Below are 20,242 nucleotides of genomic sequence, written 5' to 3' on the forward strand. Positions count from 1 at the left end.
ACTGAAACAGAGCTCAACAACACCCTTCAGACTCCTGCTGGCAGCTACCAACGTTGGACACACATGGAAAGAAACCAAATAGGCAGTTAGCTTGTTCTGAATGCTGAGTGCAGACTCTCTCGCTGCAGTCACATTTGGTACTATTGGATTTAGGGGAATCGACATAAGTTTCACAGCAGGCTGTAAGTCAGTTTTGGAGTAAAAACTGTGAGGCAAGAAAAAAAAAGAAACAGAACCAGTGTAAACAACAACAGAGGCAAAACCAATGATGTGAGGAAACGACAGTGCCTTCAGAATCATTCAGCAGTACAGTCACTGATTTTCTATACAGGCAGTGCACATTAAAATAAGCGGAGGTGTTGGGATAAACAAAAGCTAAGTTCAACTTATAATAATGAAAACATACATCTCCTACACAGGTATGTCCTCTGCAGGGTTGGCACAGATTAGTAAGTTTGCATCCACACAAATGAGACATGGTTACCAGGAGGGATGCTAAATTGCTGCAACAAAATGGCCACAGATAATTCTTGTAGAATAAATGACCAGGCTACTGTCAGCTTCTCCAGCTGGTGGCAGCTGTTAAGGATCAATCAAAAATCGTTTCCAGTACCCTGCGATCAAATGACAATGGTAAGTAAGCAATAGTCATGAAAAGTAAGAGCACCTCAGGTCTCAATGGCAGTACTTTCAATATTAAGCACAAAATCATAACAGTCACATAAAATCATAACACTGTGATCATATCACCAGTAGCATTTTCAAGAACTGTACTTTCAGAAAGAGAGATTCTGATAGATGGCTGTGCATTTTTTTTTTAAATTAAAATATAAAATGGTCTGTAAGTAGATTTGAAATAAAGTATGGTCATGAAATCATAAAACTTTGCTCAGCACCAATTGTTAAAAAGAAAGAAAAAACCAGCAGGAATTTAACATACAAGCTCTAAAAAAAACTGCTAAATACCAACAGTACCAATGAGGTTTTCAGTTTACAGCAGTAGGAGGATTTGTTTCCTCCACACTCCTCACTCCAAAATACAGTTCTTGAAAAAAACTTGAGTCCCATTTGCATTATAATACCAATCACACAGTTAAATTAAATCACAGTTAAAATGTAAACAGTATAAACCAACTGTATACATTTTTCATTCTAGATGTCTGTTACTTATGTAATTTATAAATTTGCAGTGCAGTGTTGGTAAGACTCTACTTCTCAGTGGCAACAATGACTATTATCAAACAGATCCATCTGGTTTTCTTGGTCCAGTACAGGGAATGGGTCTAAACAGGAGCAATAGGGGCCCTGCAGTTTCGGGGGGTGGAGGGGGGTTCACCACGGGTCTGTTCTTTTGCCTTTTATTCAGCTTTTTATAGGAAATGTTAGAATATATCCAAGTAAAGAGCAAAATAAGACTAATTTTAATGCAGTATTCTAATTCTTTAATAAACACATAACCTGTAACTAACTGTTTTGTGCCAACTGAACTATTCACATACTTAAGACATTTTAATATAATTTGAGTGTTTTTTGGGGGGAAAACAAGGTTGTATTCTATTTGTCCCTCAGCATAAACAAACTTGCCTATCCCTCCTCTAAGTATCAAGATAGTTTTGTTAAACCTCTGGATCCTTGGAGATTGGATACAGGCTCTACTTGGTTACCATGCACTGAGAGACCCTCCTGGTGAGCGGGCTCAGATGTTAGCCTTCTTGCTGATGAGTACAGAGCAGCATGTGAGGGCTCCGTCCACTTTGACCTTCTCCATGTTGGACACAGGGATCAGCATGTGGTCCTTCAACTTCTCGAACACCTGCAGGACACACACAAGTCCATCACTGGAAAAACATCCTGCCCTTTTTAGGTTGGTATGCTTACCATTCATTGTTGGTTATTATAAAAATTACGACAGCTGAAATCCAGTAGGTTATCACAGTGTTCAGCCCAACATCCCTGGAAAAACATGGTTTAGTGCAATGATGTATTTGGGAATCAAGAGTCTCTTTACATTAAGGAAATAATCAATTACAAAATCAATATTGCCATGGCAACAGCTGTTCCTGTTCTGCCTCCTAACTCTGTCCTTGGGTAACAGATCTATGAGCCAGTGTTACAGGCACTACTATCAGCTTTTGAGAAAAGTCTGAAGCACAGCTCAGCAGGCAGTAGCTAAGCTGATAGGCAGAGCTTATGCAACACTATTCTTTATTTATTTGTCAATTTGTAATGATCTGTGATATAAGAGCCCTGCAGAGAGAGACAAAATGTGAAGTAGAACAAGCATTCAGTAAGGTTTCCTGGTCTCGAGGAAAAATATGAAAAAAAAAAAAGATGGGAGTGAGAACTATTACGACATTCTCAAAAGACCCTCGTAAAGTAGTGTGTCACCCTGTGGACATTTTCCAGAAGAAAACCAGTGTTTTCCAACCAGACTTCCAAACCAGGATATTTTTCTCTTTAAACTCTCATTTCAACCCTGCTGTGATACTGAGTGAGGCCTTGCGGCACAGCCAGAGGGACCAACTAAACAAATTCTTATCTCATGATGCAATATGGCTGACGAAGCCTCTGGTGATCCAGATGCCATGTTAAAAGCCGCCACAACCATGTGCCTTATAACTCACGATTCTCATAGCAATAGCAAAGCTGTGAGCTAAATGCCAATGTCAGCATATTCACATCCTAACAATAATAATGCTAACATGCTGATGTTAAGCAGGTAATGTTAACAAGTGCTATTTAGCAGAAAGCACAGCTAAAGCTGATGGGCTAGTCATTGATCTTGCCGGTGTTTGGTCACAAACTAGAGTGTCAGACAAACAGAAACTGTGATCTGATCATGGCACTAGTTGAATTAAGGGATCGCCAAAGTTGTTGTCCGCATCGTCTGAGCACCGGGCACCATGAATGTGTGCATCAAGTGTCATGACCAGCAGGTGTGGAGACAATTTGCTAAGAAACAACAACAACAATAACAACAAAAAAAAAAAAAAAAAATCAATTTCATGACATTTCAGCCTGGAACAAAGTGGTGGACCAACAGACCAACCGAATTACATCGTTATCCAAAAACGTTCTATTTATACCACATGAGGAGAGGGGTCAGCTCAGGGGAGGCTGTGCTTTTGCATAACTCCTCCAAAACAACATCAGTAAATCCCCTGCCGTTTACAGCACCTCCGCCTCCAAAGTGTCTCTTTTTTTGATCATTTCCAGCCGAGTTCTTGTTACTGTGGTTGACATTTATGTGTTGGGTCGGGGGGTGGCATGGTCCCACAGAGTACAGGCTGCTATATTTCACTGGGCCTTTTGTCTGCTCACTTTCTTTATCTTCAAGCCGAGCCCTCTAGAGCCGTCGCCACTGCTAACCATTAAAGATGCCCTGTCTCCACCCCCTCCGACCCCACCAATCCTCTCTCATGACCCCCTGCTTTTGTTAACTTGGAACTCTTATGTAACTTCACGAGCAAACTAAAAATAGGCCGGAGATTAGAACAGACAATGTTTAGAGTTAGAAAGCAGCACAAGCCTTGCAGAGTGTCTCTGTGATTGTGCTGAGAAACCTCTACATTTCATTGGAGGAACAAGCAACAAGTTCCCTTGGGAAACATGTACCAACTCAGACCTACTATGCAAGAAGGCACAGTAGTCAACTCCTAAAAACTATCCCTGCTATTTTAAGGCTTATGTTATGTCTTGCGCTATTAATATTTTCCACTTTCTTTAAGCTACAGTTTCTTAAACACAGGTTTATGACAAAACTGGGTTCCGGGCCAATTTCTGGTGGGTTTGAACATTATGAAGGAAACTAGATCACGGAACAAACATGCATTTCTCATTCAATATTGCTCCAGATGGTCCATTAAAAGGTGCTATCAAAGCAGGAAGCACAAGCTACATAAATAGATTTTATTATGCTCAAGTTAAATTCCTTCAGTTAATCTTCCTGGAAAAAACGGAGCCTTCGCCATGGATGTAAGTCCAAAGACGCATAATTTTGTGAATTCTTCCTTCTAAAAATAGCTGGTGGAGGTTGGGGTTTTAACCACAGAGTACATTTTGAGGTCTGGGCACTGTCTCTGCAGATTGCAGGATGCTGGGTTCGATCCTGTGAGAATTCTTGTGATCTGTTGTGATGTGATGTGACCCCAAAGCATCTAAATAACACAGCTACTGGTCAGCCTTTCCAAAACCCAAAAGATAAAGCGAGACAATAACATGTCATTCACGTCCAGCTGCTGTAGAAAATAATATTTAAGAATCATGAGTAAAAGGCACATCTCATAGTTTTGCAAGTAGGTCACTGTATGAGAAATTTAAGAAAACTCGTGGTTATACGTGTTCATGCATTAAGAGTGTATGCTGGAGATTAGTTCAGACAGGTATAATGAGCCAGCATACAGTACTTAACAGGTTAACAAAGAATATATGCTATAAGGATAGTTCTTAAGAGTGCACCCAGGACAACCCTTCAACCTTTCTCCGAAATTAGTTTTATCCTTACAGATTTATTTTGGCGTTTCCCCTATGAGCTTCTGAAATAGTGCCAACTTGGAAACCCTGTATTTTTTTATTTTTAAGATATATCTTTTGCATTTTGCTTTCATTTGGAGTTGACATTAGACCTTAAATCACAAGATCATGGAGACACAACAAATAAATAGTTCTAAGTACAGAAAAAGAAACAAGGCGCAACAAGTATAATTTTCTAATCTGCTGGTCTAATCGGCTTATTAGGGGTTAAATTCTTAGAATATTTTTGAATATAAAGAAATGCAGGTTTAAGATCCTCAAACCTGCATTAATGGATTTTTTTGGGCACTTGGGGAGAACCACAACAAGCTATAATCACTACACTGACATACTCCAGTCTTTGAAGTTGATATGGCAAACATGTTAGTAAGCAGTGGCTTATTTACACTTCCTGCAGAGATAGAGCAACATTATCATTCAGTTGGAATTGTGATTGGCTTCACCTGATGAATGCTAAATCCAATATTCACTTTCCTTGTAGCTCTGGTCTGATCTCCCAACAACTCCTGAGGGAAATATCTGGCTCTTGCTCCATTACGTTCACTAGCTACGGTAGTTGCTAAGTTTGTTTGTCTGCTGTGTGGTGCTGGGAAGCTACAGTGGATTTATTTTCTTATTATATGTTATTACTATATATTTATGGCATCGATTACAGCGGCAAGACTGAACAAAAACAGTGAAATTGCAGGCTGTAAAACCAACATTTTTTAGAAACTGCAGAGTTGGGTGATAATTCTCTGTGGATTCACTACTTCAAGCTACCCCTTTCACAAACAAGTACGCATGCAACATATTTCTGTTATACAGCTATTGATTATAGCAGCTTTTCGGGCTATTTTGATGATAAACCTTGATGACTACCTCAAGTTCTGGGAAAAAAAGCGTATGTCTGCAGTCTGAGCCATGTCCACAAAAGGTCACTTCACATCAAACTGCAGGTTCCTTTGTCAAAAAAACACAGCTTGGGCTGTGGTTAACCTGCAGTGGTCTGTGTAAAACAACCACGTAGTTTATGTAGGGTTTCCCTCTCCAGCCAGTTGTTTTTCCTCCGAGGTCTGGACAGGATGAAAAACAACAAAGAACAGTCTGGCTGTCCTGACTGCCTTTCTTCCTCCCAAAGGTGTAACCTCAGGATTGTAAATGAATGTGTGATTCTGTGAGAGACAAAGTTACTGGCTTTGGATGTGAAAAGAGCTCGGCATCACCTTCGCACTCTCTGGAAACTCCTCTGCTGTGCAGTGCAGGAGCACATGGCCCTTATTAGGCAGGTTCATGTAGATGCAGTTGGCAGCAAGGTCATCAGGCACTGTCAGCTTGTCATAACGATGGTCACTCATCTGCTGCATGATCTACACATAGAGATAAGAGACAGACAGAAAGTAGACAGTGGGGTAAAGAAACAGCATGTGAGAGTCCATGGGGATTTCAGAGAGACAGACAGAAAACAGTTATTCAGAATATCAGACACTTTGAGTCAGAAGCAAGGCCGCAATACCAAAGGCAGCACCACATCTTTCTGCTGGCCAAACCACTCTCGGGGCCTGGGGGGCCTTAATGGAGAACACAGGAGCAGACAGACATTCTTTCTCAGCAGATGTCATGTTATTTATGTAATCTGAAAGAGTCGAAGGTGGGACGGCCGGTGGGGGGAGAGAGGCTGAGAAGACGCGTGTTGCCAAGTGGAAGTCGGGGGGGTGAGGATGTTATGACCAGAGGAGAAGCAGGTGCCTCTTAATGTTTATGAGCCGAACATCTGCGGACGGATACCTCAGAGACAAGAAGGGGAGGGGAGGTGGAGAGCAACTTAAAAAAAATCCAAAGTGTCAACATTCAGAAAAGATATTTTGAGGAGCGAGACTTTCACCAGAAATGGACCTCTCTTTTTTTTGGTGTGTGTGCTCTTTCTACTGTTCCTCTTTCTGTCACCACCTTTTGTCTTTAATCATGGACCTGATGAGTTGGTCGTTTGCTAATGATTAGCATGATGTCATCATTAAAAGTTGAAATTGCAAAAAAAAGAAATGCAAATTCTTATTGCTAAAATTGAACAAATGTCACCTTTAGTAGTACACCGCATCCAAAATGTGTGACGTCAGCGTGATGCACATATAGGTTTAGAGGGGCGTTAACGAGCAAGTGTGATGACACACAACTGCACATGTGGGAGGAAAATGTGTGGTTTGTGAGCACAATGGGCTTTGTGCCTGAAAATGTTTTCATTTCAGCTGAAACAGGGAAGACCAGGGCGTTTCCTGAGATGGAAAAGAACTTTTTCTATAAGACTTATATCCAAATATGGATTACTTTGCATTATATTACTCGCACAATACGTTAAACATACTCACACTTGTTGTACCTCGAAAAAAATGAGTTACTGTCATGTAATTCCTAGTGAATTACCAACTGATCCAACAGCAAATGTGCTGTTCTAAGTACTTTGTTAGGGCTCTCCTGGGAAAATCTATTCAGCACACAGGAAGTGACACATTTTATGTTTCTGGCAGCAGTAACAGTGCTTGGTTAGACTAAATAAAAGAACAATTGTGTGGTTAGTATGAGCAGCAAATCCCATAATTAAATATAAAAAAAAAAAAAAACCCAGGGAAAGAGCTGTTACAGGCCTGGATCCATTGTTAAATGGAGGAGCAATCTCTGGGAAGTGCAGTGCAAAAGCAACACAGTAATGTTATGTATTGCAACACTACTGCAACAACAATGTTAAAAACAATGATTAAAAAAAGGGAAATCATACCTTCAGACTGTTAGAGTGACTAATATTTTTATACATCTAATGGCAATAACTCATTTTTTGATTCATGAATGGTAAATTAACAGGTCCTGCAAATGACTGACAATGCAAAATCAATCAATTCAACTTTATAGGAGCTGACATTACCATTTCTGAGTGTAGAGCTACAGGGTGGAGTACAAGCAGTGTGTGTGTGTGTGTGTAGGCCTGAGTGTGTGTAACCAAACCAGACACATTCCCAGGTCACTTGTGGGTGTGTTACGTGATTGCAGCAGCCCTAAATGAAAACACTGTCCATGTGCGTGACCGCCAACTCTGTCTCTCACACACAGGGGGATTAAGAGTGGTAGAGGGGAGAATAAACGTTGACTCCACCAAAGATCACAGTTGTTCCCGCTTTATTCTCTGTCTCTAAAACATCTCATTTTCTTAGTAAAAACAGAGAGAAAAAAACTATTCAGGGGTTCAAGGAAAATGTCCTACAGCAAGATTTCACCGTGGTTCGTGTAGCGTTCTGATCCACAATCAAATCCTTCGCAAATTCACCTGCCTCACGAAACAGTTGGTTCTCTGTTCATTGCTAGTGGGTACAACAGGTCATCATGAGGCCAGGTTACTAATTTTTTAAAAGTTGAAGACGTTTTAATTTTTTCAAATCTCAGGTCTCAAGAAATAAAAACTAAAGACAAGGCTAGCTCAGTCGTTGCATGTTTATAAGGAATTCTTATTAGACTTTCAGCAACTTTTGCGAACACCAGTTTGACTGTCTGCTGTTATGAACATGCCTCAGATTTGTGCATTTTTCATTTCAAGTGTTTAAGAACAAGATAAACAATGAAGAACTCAGGCCTCTGCATAGTCCTCCTGGCCCTCAACCAAACATAACGCTACAGTAAATTAGCAGAAACTTACGTCTGGACGGTGGCTGAAGTCCAGTTAATTCACAGAGTGGTAACTGGGCAGCAGATTGTGCTTAGTCAGAGCTGCTAAAACAAAATATTTACTGGAAGGTAATAAAATCCCCCGTGGGCACTGACAGCAACAACCAGTTAACAAAACTACTGACAATTTACTGGACCTGATGCTGTCTACTGCTGTCATCAGCATAACTTGGATTTTGGCTCCTGCTATGAATATTTATAATGCTCATTGTAGAAATCCTTCCCAGGATGCCTTTAAAAGTTTTACAATACTTCTTTTCACTGATGGAATAACAGCAGCATGTACAAGACAAATCCTTCTTGAGGCTGCTTCCAAATCTGGTGGGGAAATGAGAGTGAAATTGCTTCCTGTTGATAAACAATAAATGTTTGTTATAGTTCCTTGACACACACATTCACTCTGGAAATATTATTGGTCTTTATGGAGTGTTTATTGCTCCACCCCCAAGGTATCCAGTGGAAACTGACGTGAAGGGAAGGAAGGGGAGGGGAGGACACAGAACGTCTATGACAATACTAATAAAAGAACAGAATTCAGAATACTTCCCTGTAACAGAATTGCCAATTCTCATGTATTTTTTTTATTCTTTTAGGCATAAACAAGAACATAATCAGAGACCTTATACTCCAACCTTTGACATACTGCTGTGTGACTCACATTCACACTCACTCACAGCCATATATAGCTCTTTTCCTAATATGATACATACTGTAAAAGTCATTGGTCTCTTAGCCACAGCAACAGTATGATGGACTGACATCAATGGACCTCAGAGGATGAAGCCTGCTGACTTTGGCAATGCCCTGACTTCTCCTTTACTTTCATGTCAAATTCATCCAGTGACATTGCAAGGCCAGAATTTTAATTTATCCAATATTTGGCTTGATCCTACTGGTGTGGTCTGGTCTGGCCTGTCACATTCAGCATAGGCATAACACACACTACAAGACAGGACATCGCATGTGTTGATTCAGAGCAGACTCCCTTACTTTGCTTAGTATGTAGTACACATTTAATAGAATGACCATGTAGAACTAAAACAAGAAAGTTTTAGCTCTGTTTGATTATTATCTCACTAAGAAACAAGGCTGCAATTCAGGGACCTAAATCTATAACCTCAAATGTGGTATCAGCTGCTCATCTCCGACACTGCAGCTGACTCAAGGACTCAGTGAATGAATGCTTTCACACTGTGGGCAAGGAAACTTAAAGCTCAAATGCCTTACATGGCACCTTTCCTGGTATTAAAACATACTAAGTAACCCATCAGTTGGATCATCATAAATACAGAATATGCTTATATTTTAGTGTCTTAACTGTACTTATGGGTTTGCTTGTGATCAGGATTTTGGTCATCATAGGAATATGACCTTCACCACGTTGTCACCTCATTATCTATAAAACTCAAGGGTGTAATACATCCTTGAGGCGAAGATCAAATCCTGACCAGTAGAGAGTAATGACCTCATGAATCAAACAGGGCTGAGTAAACGGGGTGAATGGTAAGTTAAAAGCTACCGGTCAGTGCGATATAATGTAGCAAGGGAATAGTGTGTGAGCAAACAGGGAGTGGGTGATGCATCCCCTGACAGAGGCGATATTTTGGGATGATGACTTCATGGGAGAAGCTTGGCAGTGACAGCAGCAGATGGATGACGAAATCCATCAGGTCAGCATGTATCCTCATCCCAGGGAGAGCTAAACACAGATGGGAAACTACTCCTGGTCTACAAACACAAATATTCTGAGGACTGAACCTTACTGCCAAACTTCAAAACAAGAGTAGAAATTAACAGCCCTATTAAGTGCATGTCAGTGAGATATAGTACAGAGCTTCTACACTTTTTTATGAATTCAAATGAATCAGTTATCTAAACCCATTCTAACAGGTCAGGCTCTCCTCTCCTCTCAGGGAATATCTTATAGCAGCAATATTCAGTTCCCTAAAGATAAAGTGAATTAGTCAGGCTCCAACATTAATTTGTACAAAGTGTCTTTGTCCAAGGGTATACACAGACAGGGAGCCTCACTGCCGTAAGAGCTGTATCCACATCCAAAACACGCACTTTGGATTCATTAAAACAGCATTCATAAGATCTCACTCCCCCCACAAAGAGAACATTACCTAATTACAAATCCAGGGTTGTTAAAAGTGCTTTAAAACAGGAGCTAATTGCTGCAAGAGAGGGTGACGTATGCCGTAATTAGGAAGCAAGCAGTCTGTCATTAAGTCTTGCTAACGGCCACTCCTCGCTCCAGTAGATAATTACTGGGGTGATCAAACAGGCAGGAATCTTAATGAGTCGATGTTGGAATATAAAATTAATTAGAGCGTTTATGCATAGTTTCTTTAGTTCTTGTGTTTGCTTCAGCATTGCAAACATAGTCACAAACCAACACGCCTGACCTTGAGCTTCTCTTAGGTACTTTGCCCCATCAGGACGTGCTGTCTGATGAACTGGTTTTAATTGCCCCCAAGACACATTTGACTTTTACTTGACTCAAAGCAACACTGGGCCACTAGGGGGAGGTATCTCACAGGCAAGTGAGAATCCCTGCCAGAGAGGATCCATCAAGGCCAAGGGTGTATGTGCTTGTGTGTCTAAGTCCTCATACTTATGTAATTAGATGTACTGCATGTGTGTCATTAAAAAAGTTCACATACAGTCTCATATATTGATGCTGGGAATTTTAGGCATAATTCCATCGGAGGGATGGGCTGAGATTTATTACTCTCTTTGTGAAAATGACAATTTGTCTCTGTCAGGGTGTAAACCATCTCTTCTTCGTGTTGTCCTTACACATTCCCTGGGTTTCCATTGTTGCAATGAAGCTTGATCGATTCAGATTCAGGCTTTATACAGTAATGAGCTCAGCGTGTTTAATGGAAGGACAATACTTTTGTAATTGATGCTGGAGAGTGAGCGCCAGAGGCAGTCCCCAGAGATTAGCAGATAATATGAATTAACGAGGAAGGATTAAGGTGACAGGTGGTTTCAGTGTGCTTACAGGGGGAAGTAGCCATCAGGCTGTAAGTAAGGGAGTCTGCTCTGAATGAACACGTGTGATGTCCTGTCTTGTAGGGTGATTTGTGCTAAACAGTTTGCAGAATGAGAGGGGAAAAAAAAAAGAGGTTCATACCAGCTAGAGTGAACTAAGAACCAACCAGAGAAAAAAGAAGAATTACTGTCTTGTGGTTGGTTGCCTTCGCCAACCAGTCAAGTTGCAGTTTATATCCATGTCTGTCCAGACACATATATGTAAGGAAGACTTTGAAGGAGTTTAATAAAAGGTATTAAGTGTATTTTCAGAACATTATGATGTCACAGTGAAGTTGACCTTTGACCTTTAGAATATAAAATGTCAGGACTTCAGCATTTGATCCTATTAGTGTCACAATTAGTGCATGAATTCTTGAGTTACCTTGACCTTTGACCTTTGACCACCAAAATCTAATCAATTCGTCCTTGAGTCCCCGTGAATGACGGATGTATGGATGGACAACCAGAAAAGCAACAGCCAAGGCTTGTCGCTGGCGCACAGACGTAAAGATGGCTCTACTGCGTCAGTGTGCGTCATAGTTATTAAAACAATGCCACTACATTAATTCAGCAGTTTCCATGGCTACAGTTAGGCACAACATAGCAATGAGATGATGCTTTCACTGTACATACAATACACACACAGACAAGCAACATACTTTGAGGGCCTTCTGTGCTGGTTCACTGGAGCCGATTACAATAAGGCCTGGTCCCCCCATACTGCAGAAGCTTTTCAGGTGCAGCCCTTCCAGAACAGGAACGGTAGACACAGCGTAGTCCTGCAAAACACAAATCAATTAGGAGAATTAAACACTGAATAGAATTATCTTCATGAGGACAGGCAATGAAACAATTATTTATATTAAACCTTACAGCAACAATGTCATAACCCAATACACAACATGTGGTAATATCTACAATGACCTGTACAGCTATAAAATGTAATGTGAATATGGGTGAAAAAATGATTAGAAACTAATTTCTACATAGTTTAATCCTAATGTAATCTTCATAAAAAAGGATTTTTGGTGTTACTGGGCTATTGTATCATACTGCATTGGATTATACATCTCTGATAACTCAGTGTAAGTCTTCCTTTGTCAGCGACAATGCTTCACAATCCCCTTTTGAACCACAAAAAAAGGTATCACGGCTTCATTCAGTGTAAGTGTTTTGTACTTTTTAGCCCCAATACTTTTTTTTTTTTAATTAAAAAAATAATAAAATTAAAAGCACTGTAGTGGTTTGTGCAGTATCATTAGACAGGGTCTCAAGTGGCCTTTAAAATAAAGTAGTGGGCAGCTCAGGAGCGGAAACAGCAGGAGTGTCTGGAAGATGATGTCACTGAGCTGAGGGCTCATGGGAAGATTACAGAGCAACTTGTAGGAAGCTGATTGGAGCGGCTTTCTCTGGCTGCAGGATGCTACATACCAAATGTTGTCATCAGAAGTGTTTAACTTCTTTACAGAAGCTGCCACTGGTAACAATTTACTTAAGACCTGAGCATGGCTACTGACTGGGGATTTAGGTATCTTTAAAATGTGAAGGCCCTTTGGTCTCATATCTTAAATGTTTCTGTATAACTATACAGTAATCATTGTGAAAAACACCCTTAGTTATTCTTTATTTACAGTCAAAATCTAGGCTACTCTGCTGCATGGGAATTGTGTGGGGGTGGTTTGATGAGAGCTGTGGCAACATAAGCAAACAACTAACAACAACTGTCGTCACATTTTTCCACTTCAAACCAGTGAGAAAAGCAAGGGCAAAAACATGAATATAGAAATCGCATGACAAAGCTTTTCAAACTCTGGTAGAAAATGTAGTGTTTATGTACGACTATACCCCTCGTAGTAAGAGGCTGATTGAGAAAATATGTTTTCAGGGTTTTTAAAATCTTTGAACGTGTGTAAAAGCAGAACTCATCAATCACAAATGCATCCACACTGATCGACACTGTATATGGTCCATTTTGGTGCAGGATAAGATCATTTCAGCAGTGCTGTATGGGGTCCTGTAGTGTTTTGTTTATCTTTAGCTTTCAGCTGTTGATTTTGGACTGATCCTTTCATTAAAATGTTAGTTTAAAGCCTCCTTGTTGCAATAACTAAAGCCTGGAGTCCATATTTGAAGAGTTACAGAATACCCTGTCATTATGTCAACATTATTTTACCACTGACTTCATTTAATTTTGATTCACTGGACTAGAAGAATTTCCCTCTTTCAAGCTGATTGATTGAGCTTTTGATTCAGGGACTCACAGGTGGTGACACACTGTAAGCCTTTCGAGAACTGCTAAAGCCAGAGTTGGGTCCTACTGAGATTTATAAACCTTAAAGTGATCCCGAGCTATTATTTGAATTAGGATAAGATATATGAGTTTAAACTTTTTCGCCAAGACCTTTCCTTCCTGAATCTATGTGAACAACTTTATATGACCGCATAAATTCTGGTTTGCACTTCAGAAAATAACTTCTTTAACTGACATCGTTGTGTTTTCTTAATTACATAATATGTTTCAATGGGTTTTTTTTATAGCTCATAAAACCCTATGAAGTATTGTGTACATTTTCCATCGCTACACTATATTGTGACATTTTCCATTCAACTATATGTTAACACTTTTCAGGCCAATCTTTGCATGGCATCATTAGCATCACCATTAAAGTGCTATGATTCAATGAAATAGTGTGACTGAAAAACAGAATAGCACTTGGCAGCTCATCACGCGAAAAACTTAAATTCCCCCATCCATCATGTTTTCCTGAACTGCTTCTTTCGAACTTGTTTAGAAGACACAGAAGGACAACTGGGAATTTTGTAATCTCAACTTTCCTCATTCCTTATCCATGAATAGGAAGCTTCCGTGTAAAATTAGAAAGTCAAGTCATACTTTTCTGCTTATCAAGATAAATCCTTGAGGGAATTAAGGGACAGACAGAATTGCTTTTCATCTGCACTAATGGGCTGATATAATGACACTGTGACCTTACTGAAGATCCCAGAAGTACAGCAGACGTCTGTGTCCATGTTAGTGTCTTACTGGTACAAATTAGGAGTCAACACCTCTTAGCAATAGCTGAAAAGAAGTGGTTTAAGGTCGCGATTACTTCCAGAACAAACTGATTCCATCAACAGTACCAATTACTCCGACCTCTGCAACGACCATAAAGAATACAGCTGCAACATCTGTACGCAGTTGTTGAGTGCTAAACAAACCTGGCAACAAAGTGATACTTAATTTGATAATGAAAGGAAAAAGCAACAGTGATAGAGGGAACTGATCTGATAAAAAACGGAAAAAACAATAATGGACGCTCAAGTGATTTTTCCTTGTGTCATTTGCCAGAGACGAATCATTAAGTCCCGTCTTATCAAAGATAACAGAAAACACAGAGGAATCCACAATGAGGAATTCAAATCAGATACAGATGGGAAGATGGAAGAACAACAATAAAACCATTCAGGTTACGGTAATTTTCTGAACTCTTGGAGCTGTGACCCACCTCTGAACTTTACTCTTTTGTCGTGGTCTCTCACCACATAAGTCTGCAGTATAAAACTCCTTTGCATTGCAAAAACAGTAAACAAGACAGATAAGATCGGTCTGTTTTTGTGACCCACATTGTGACCCTGTCTGTGGGCTGCATGCCTAGATCCTCCCTGAAACAAATCTGTTGTTTCAGTGATGTTTGGGATATTTTTCTGAATATTTCCTGTGTGTCATATGGTAATGGAGATTGTTGAGCCCAGTTGTGGTTATCAAGGTCAAGCCAGAGCTGACCGGGGATATTAGTCAGAAAGTGCTGGGAAAGGAAAATATGGTGAAACCATTTAAAATACAAAATCATTGGCATTAACAAGGGCTGAAAAGAGACATAGATCATACTATACTATATACATACTGTTGCCTTTTACTTGTCTGTCTCACAGCTTCCCTGCACTCCCTGTGGTTTTCAGACAGGGTTGTTTCTACTGAAGACATAAATCTTTAATAATGGGTCACAAATTCATTTTTAGAAAGGGCTAAAAAAATCCTAAAGCCACTGGGTTACTGTAGTTTGTAGCAAAAGTTATTCAAAACAAATTAAATAGTGTATTCCTCAATGGGTATTTACAGTGGGAGGATGGGGTCAAAATGCACTACAGGGGCCATGGTAATGAGGGAACATTTCACCACATGCAACAGTGTGGCTCATTAATGTGTTTTTAGAAAGATTTTGTGCAACAATGGAAAGAAATAAGCTATATCAGGCGGCGGTTACACAGACAACATTTGTTAACGCGATCACTTCACTGCTGCTTTTCGTCTCTGCGTGGGAGTTATTGACAGTAAGTAAAACAGATTGTCACCAGATTGATCCGACTGACAGGGAAGAAGAAAGGAGTTATGACAGTTTTTAAAAAATCTCTCCACAACAGATAAGCCCTCAGTCAAACTTACAACACCCTGAATGAAATCTGTATGGTGGAGATATTAATTGATGATGATAGTGACTCTCAAACAAGGCTTAAAGGTTTAAATTGGCTAAAAATGGATCATCAGAGATAAATGAGAATTGTGAGGAATATTTTCCTTGTTTTTTCACCTTAAGTGGGAACAATCTGTCAATCCAGCAGTTATGAGTGGGCATGTTGATTAAATTAATTAATAACAGCACAGGGAAAAACTGCCCATGAAATAATTAGAATGAGAGCTGTTTCCTCTCACAAATCACCTGTTTCATCAGCGTTATCAACTGTCTGTTTAATCACTGTGTACAGAGGTGGGAGAGGTTTGCATCAATAGCTGATTAAAAATGCCTCCAAGCCAGCTGAGGCCTGGACTGGGCACTAACAGCTAATTGCCTCTCTGACTCTTCGTAGCTGCATCCATCAATAATCACATGGCACTCAAGTGGAGCCGAATAGTAGAAATACTTTTATGATTACAAAAGTATTTATGTTTTGGTTACTCACATTTTTATTTCAATAAGTTTACAATTGATAAAATTTCCCTATTTTTTCTTTTTTTGTTCAGTACAAAATACACACACAGTTATGGTATACACAGATATATGCATTGCTTTGAATGTGCTAGCCTATGTCCAGTTTGTGGCCTCATCAGAAAAAAACAGCAGCCTACAAAATTATAAATACAGCCAGTAGGATGTTTCCAACGGTTTCCACATCTTCTAGCAACAAGTCATGTTTGTACACTATGTACTGTCCTGTATATAGTCCACAAAAACAGTGTAGCCTTGAGGCAGACATTTACATTCAGCAGAGCTAAGTGAATATAAGGAAGGAAGAAATAGAGGCAGAGGTGGATGTATGAGGGATAGGTATAATGGACAGAAAAGAGGGGGTGGAGTGAGGCAGAGATGGTTGGAGGGAGAAATGGAATTAGAGAGTGAGAGAGGGAAGTGGAACAGAATGAAAATAGCAAGACGAATGGAGTGATGATGCTGTTATCTTCCTGCTATAAAGCTTTTATGACTGATAACATACTTATCTCTCCCTTTTTTGTGATGTCTGATTGCTCACAGCAGGTGTGAGCTCAGGGACCATTTAAGAGGCTAAGGAAAGCAGAGTGGTGACTGTGTATGTAGAAAAGTAGACACTGTCATAATGACTAACAAAGTTACTATAATTCCTTTAAAGTGAGACTTACTATACTTAGAAGAAACAAAGGCAAAACTTGCTGTTATTTTTGATACTTATAGCTGCTCTAATCAGTACTTTTATATAAGCAATGGGCCATAAGGGTTAATGGGAAAACTTGGCTCAAGTCCATAGAGCATTTTAACCTGTGACAGCCCTGTGATCTGTTTGGTTGTGACTTGTTTACCCCTTGCTTGCAGGTACAGTTACATGGTATGCAGGGCTGCACCTGCACCTGTTTGCAGACTCTCCAAGTTATAAACTAGCTGGTGAGTATAGTAGAGCATTTATAAAGAGCAAGATATTTCCCTCAATATTTAGAGGAAACCAAAACAGAGGTAAAGCTAGGGTGAATAATGGACTTATAGATACCAGGTGTCCAGGAACACGACTCCAAATAAATACCTATTATGCTAGCTCTGTGTCTGCTGGTTGTGTAAATAGGCAGCTGTTCGCAAACATATTTGCCATGTCTGCGGCGTAAAGTGATACTATGGGCTTTGACGTATTTACAGTTTACATTGCTCCCAAGTGGCCAAGAGAATCATATAGTGCAGGTTGAAGTACACAAACTCATGTATTTTATATTTTATTATATTTAATATTTTATTTATATAGCTATTTTTCATATCACTGCACCACTTCAGCTCACCTTAAAAGCATCAGCTAGAATCTCTGCTCCTCTCTGATTGGTCCGTTTGGAAAGGCCCACAAAGAACTCTCGACCTGTAGAAAGAGTCAGATGTCAGTGAAGTTGGCCGAAATATCTATGAACACACATATGGATAGTAAGGTATATCTGTAAGGTCTACACCCACGATTCTCAAACTGGGGTCCCAGGACCCCTGGGGGTCCGCAAGCCATAGGTTGGGGGTCTGCATTTAAAAAGAGTATAACAATGGGAACCACAACGCCAATAAAACAAACACTCTGAGCCAATAACACTCACTTACATTAGGTTTACGACATTAAAAACTGAAATGAATACAACATAATATATTTACATAAATAAAAATGACCCTGTGGCTAAAAGTATTCAAATTTAATGTATTTAAATTCATTTCTATTAAACAGCTCTTAAGTATTTTGGTTGAAAAGTTTAAAGTATAAATAATTCCTATGGCATCGAGGAGCACAAATGGCAGTAGAGTTTGAGAACCCCTGGTCTACAGAGACAAAATCTAAAAATCTTCAACACAAGCATTACAGTGAGCCTGTGGAGCTCTGGTAGCTGAACACTGCAGTCACCACAGTGTGTACTTTATGCATGCCTGTGAGAAAGGCCAACTGTGGTCAGTATGGTGGGGCACAAACAGACAGAGCCTTGAATGCCTGGCGAGGCTGCAGCACACTGAGCTCAGGGATGGGCTCCTACTGTAGCTGCTGAGCCTTTACAAAATGAGCCGTTAGCCTGGGCCCTGCCAACAGGAAATGTTTCTAGCCCTGCCATGTGAAACCGATTTCAGCTGGAAGGAACGAGAGCACAGAGCCAGTGTCAAGAAACTCAATTAAGTGTACTATGCTTTTTCCTGGTGGCCTGTGCAGTGTAGGAGACACTGACCCACATTTTAACTCACCACACGACTGTAACAGAATGTACAGAATATCTTATAAAGACCACCATGCTCTTGATTCTCTGCCTTCATCAGTTTTATTACCCAGTGCCAGAGAAATAAGAGGACCGTGGTGAGAGACTAGAGTCCTACAGATGTGATTTGACCATGTAGCATGGTACATAATATCTTTGCTACAGATTATTGTTGGCTGAAATTCTGCGTGTAGTACACTAAGGCACTGGGGTCACCAAGGTCGCAGTGAGGACTGTTGGAGTGGAGGATCCCAAAACACAGACACACAACCTTCTACTCACTTAGCAAACTGTCAATGAGCTGTGACTGTTTAGGCAAAATTTTAAAATACATGGCTATTTGTACAATGTTCCACAAGCTGCATTTTATAATGGGCTTTTGGTTTTCCCTTTGTCCCTTTAAAATATAATGCACCTTGCATGAGTTCATATTTAAGCCCAACTTTTACATATGATGGCCCTGTAGTGGCAACTATAAACATATGATGATGGCCTCGTATACGAGGATGGATGTTTGATTGGCACGATCATGTAGATGTCAGTGGGTAGTAGACCACAGTGACTGACGGTGTAATGTACCTGTAAAAAGAACATCTCCTCCATCCAGTGTGGCATTTTCATCAGTCATTTCCACAATGTTCAGATTCAGATCCTTCAAAGCTCCTTTCATTGCCTCCGTCTGGAAGAAACAAACACACACACAAAGATAGATTCAGTTAAAACATCTGTTAATATTAAACAAAAGACTGAATCATGATGACGTACAGTAAGTTAAACCAACAGCATTTCCTGTCTTCAGGAATATTATGATAAGGTCCAGCTCTAATCAGACATCTGTAAACAAGAGAAAATCAGTCTGAGGATTTTCACTGGGTTTTCTTTAATGCACGGTATTTAGCAGTACCTACGTTCTTGAGTTTGAGCACAGTGAAACAAAACCTTCGCAACCCAACAGGTTGCGATGACATCATTTCAATGAGCCATGAAATGATGTCATTTTGGAGGAAGTATGTTAAAAATTTTACAAGGCAGTGTCAGCGGAAAAGAGGTACGGTGAAGGACCAGCACAAACTCTACAAAATGCCTCTTCCTGTCCTCGTGTTCTGGGTCATCTGTCTTTCATATATTTATGGGGAAGGAAGTGAAAGGATGGCTGCCACCCGGAAAACATTAGCATATATTATGAAATGCATTCACTTGATGGAAAATCATGAGAAATCCACATTTCACCTGCCGGTCCTCTCTTGCTGAACCTGAAACCAGAGGAAAGAGCAGGTCTTTTTTTGGCTGAACTTCGGCTGGTCTGTTCTCCTGTCTGACCGCCCAGTGAGATTTTACTGTCCTGTTTTTGGGGTTCCTGTGGGAGTAGTTTCCAAGGCCAGTCATGTTAGCGAGAGCATCAGTGTTTCCACAAGCCCTATCTCACTATGACCTCAGCCTGCTCACTGTGCTTTTTGGCGAACACAATGCTTCTGCTTCTCCTCATTTGTGGAAGGCCCAACCATGAAGTCATCCAGGTAGACTGCCATGTACTTCCAAGATAACCCAATAGAGGCCTGTATGTGCACACACGACTGCGCAAATGTCCTTTCCTCACACCTACACACACATTTATGCACAAATACAGTGGTATTGTATAACCAGTATTTACAAGTTACTGTCTATTTGATTTTATATCTGTTTACTTGAGTGACTGTTTCTTTAAATTGCCTTATGACCCAGTGGCTCACAACCACAATGGGATCT

At 40.2% G+C, this 20,242-nt stretch overlaps 1 protein-coding gene across 4 annotated transcripts in view; it reads right to left on the reverse strand.

Annotated features, from left to right (window-relative positions):
* Positions 1-755: 755 nt before the first annotated feature.
* The window catches only part of ddah1 (dimethylarginine dimethylaminohydrolase 1), a 71,356-nt gene continuing 51,869 nt past the window's right edge, over positions 756-20,242 (reverse strand). For all 4 annotated transcript variants that reach the window (XM_041040936.1, XM_041040935.1, XM_041040937.1 and 1 more), the window contains 5 exons: positions 19,076-19,175; positions 17,561-17,634; positions 11,925-12,044; positions 5,739-5,882; positions 756-1,813 (listed from right to left, as the gene is read on the reverse strand). In XM_041040936.1, the coding sequence (XP_040896870.1) occupies positions 1,697-1,813; positions 5,739-5,882; positions 11,925-12,044; positions 17,561-17,634; positions 19,076-19,175 (555 nt within the window). In that variant the 3' untranslated portion in view covers positions 756-1,696. The remainder of the gene's footprint in view (positions 1,814-5,738; positions 5,883-11,924; positions 12,045-17,560; positions 17,635-19,075; positions 19,176-20,242) is intronic.

Source organism: Toxotes jaculatrix, chromosome 6 (assembly GCF_017976425.1).
Source record: "Toxotes jaculatrix isolate fToxJac2 chromosome 6, fToxJac2.pri, whole genome shotgun sequence".
Lineage (NCBI taxonomy): Eukaryota > Metazoa > Chordata > Actinopteri > Toxotidae > Toxotes > Toxotes jaculatrix.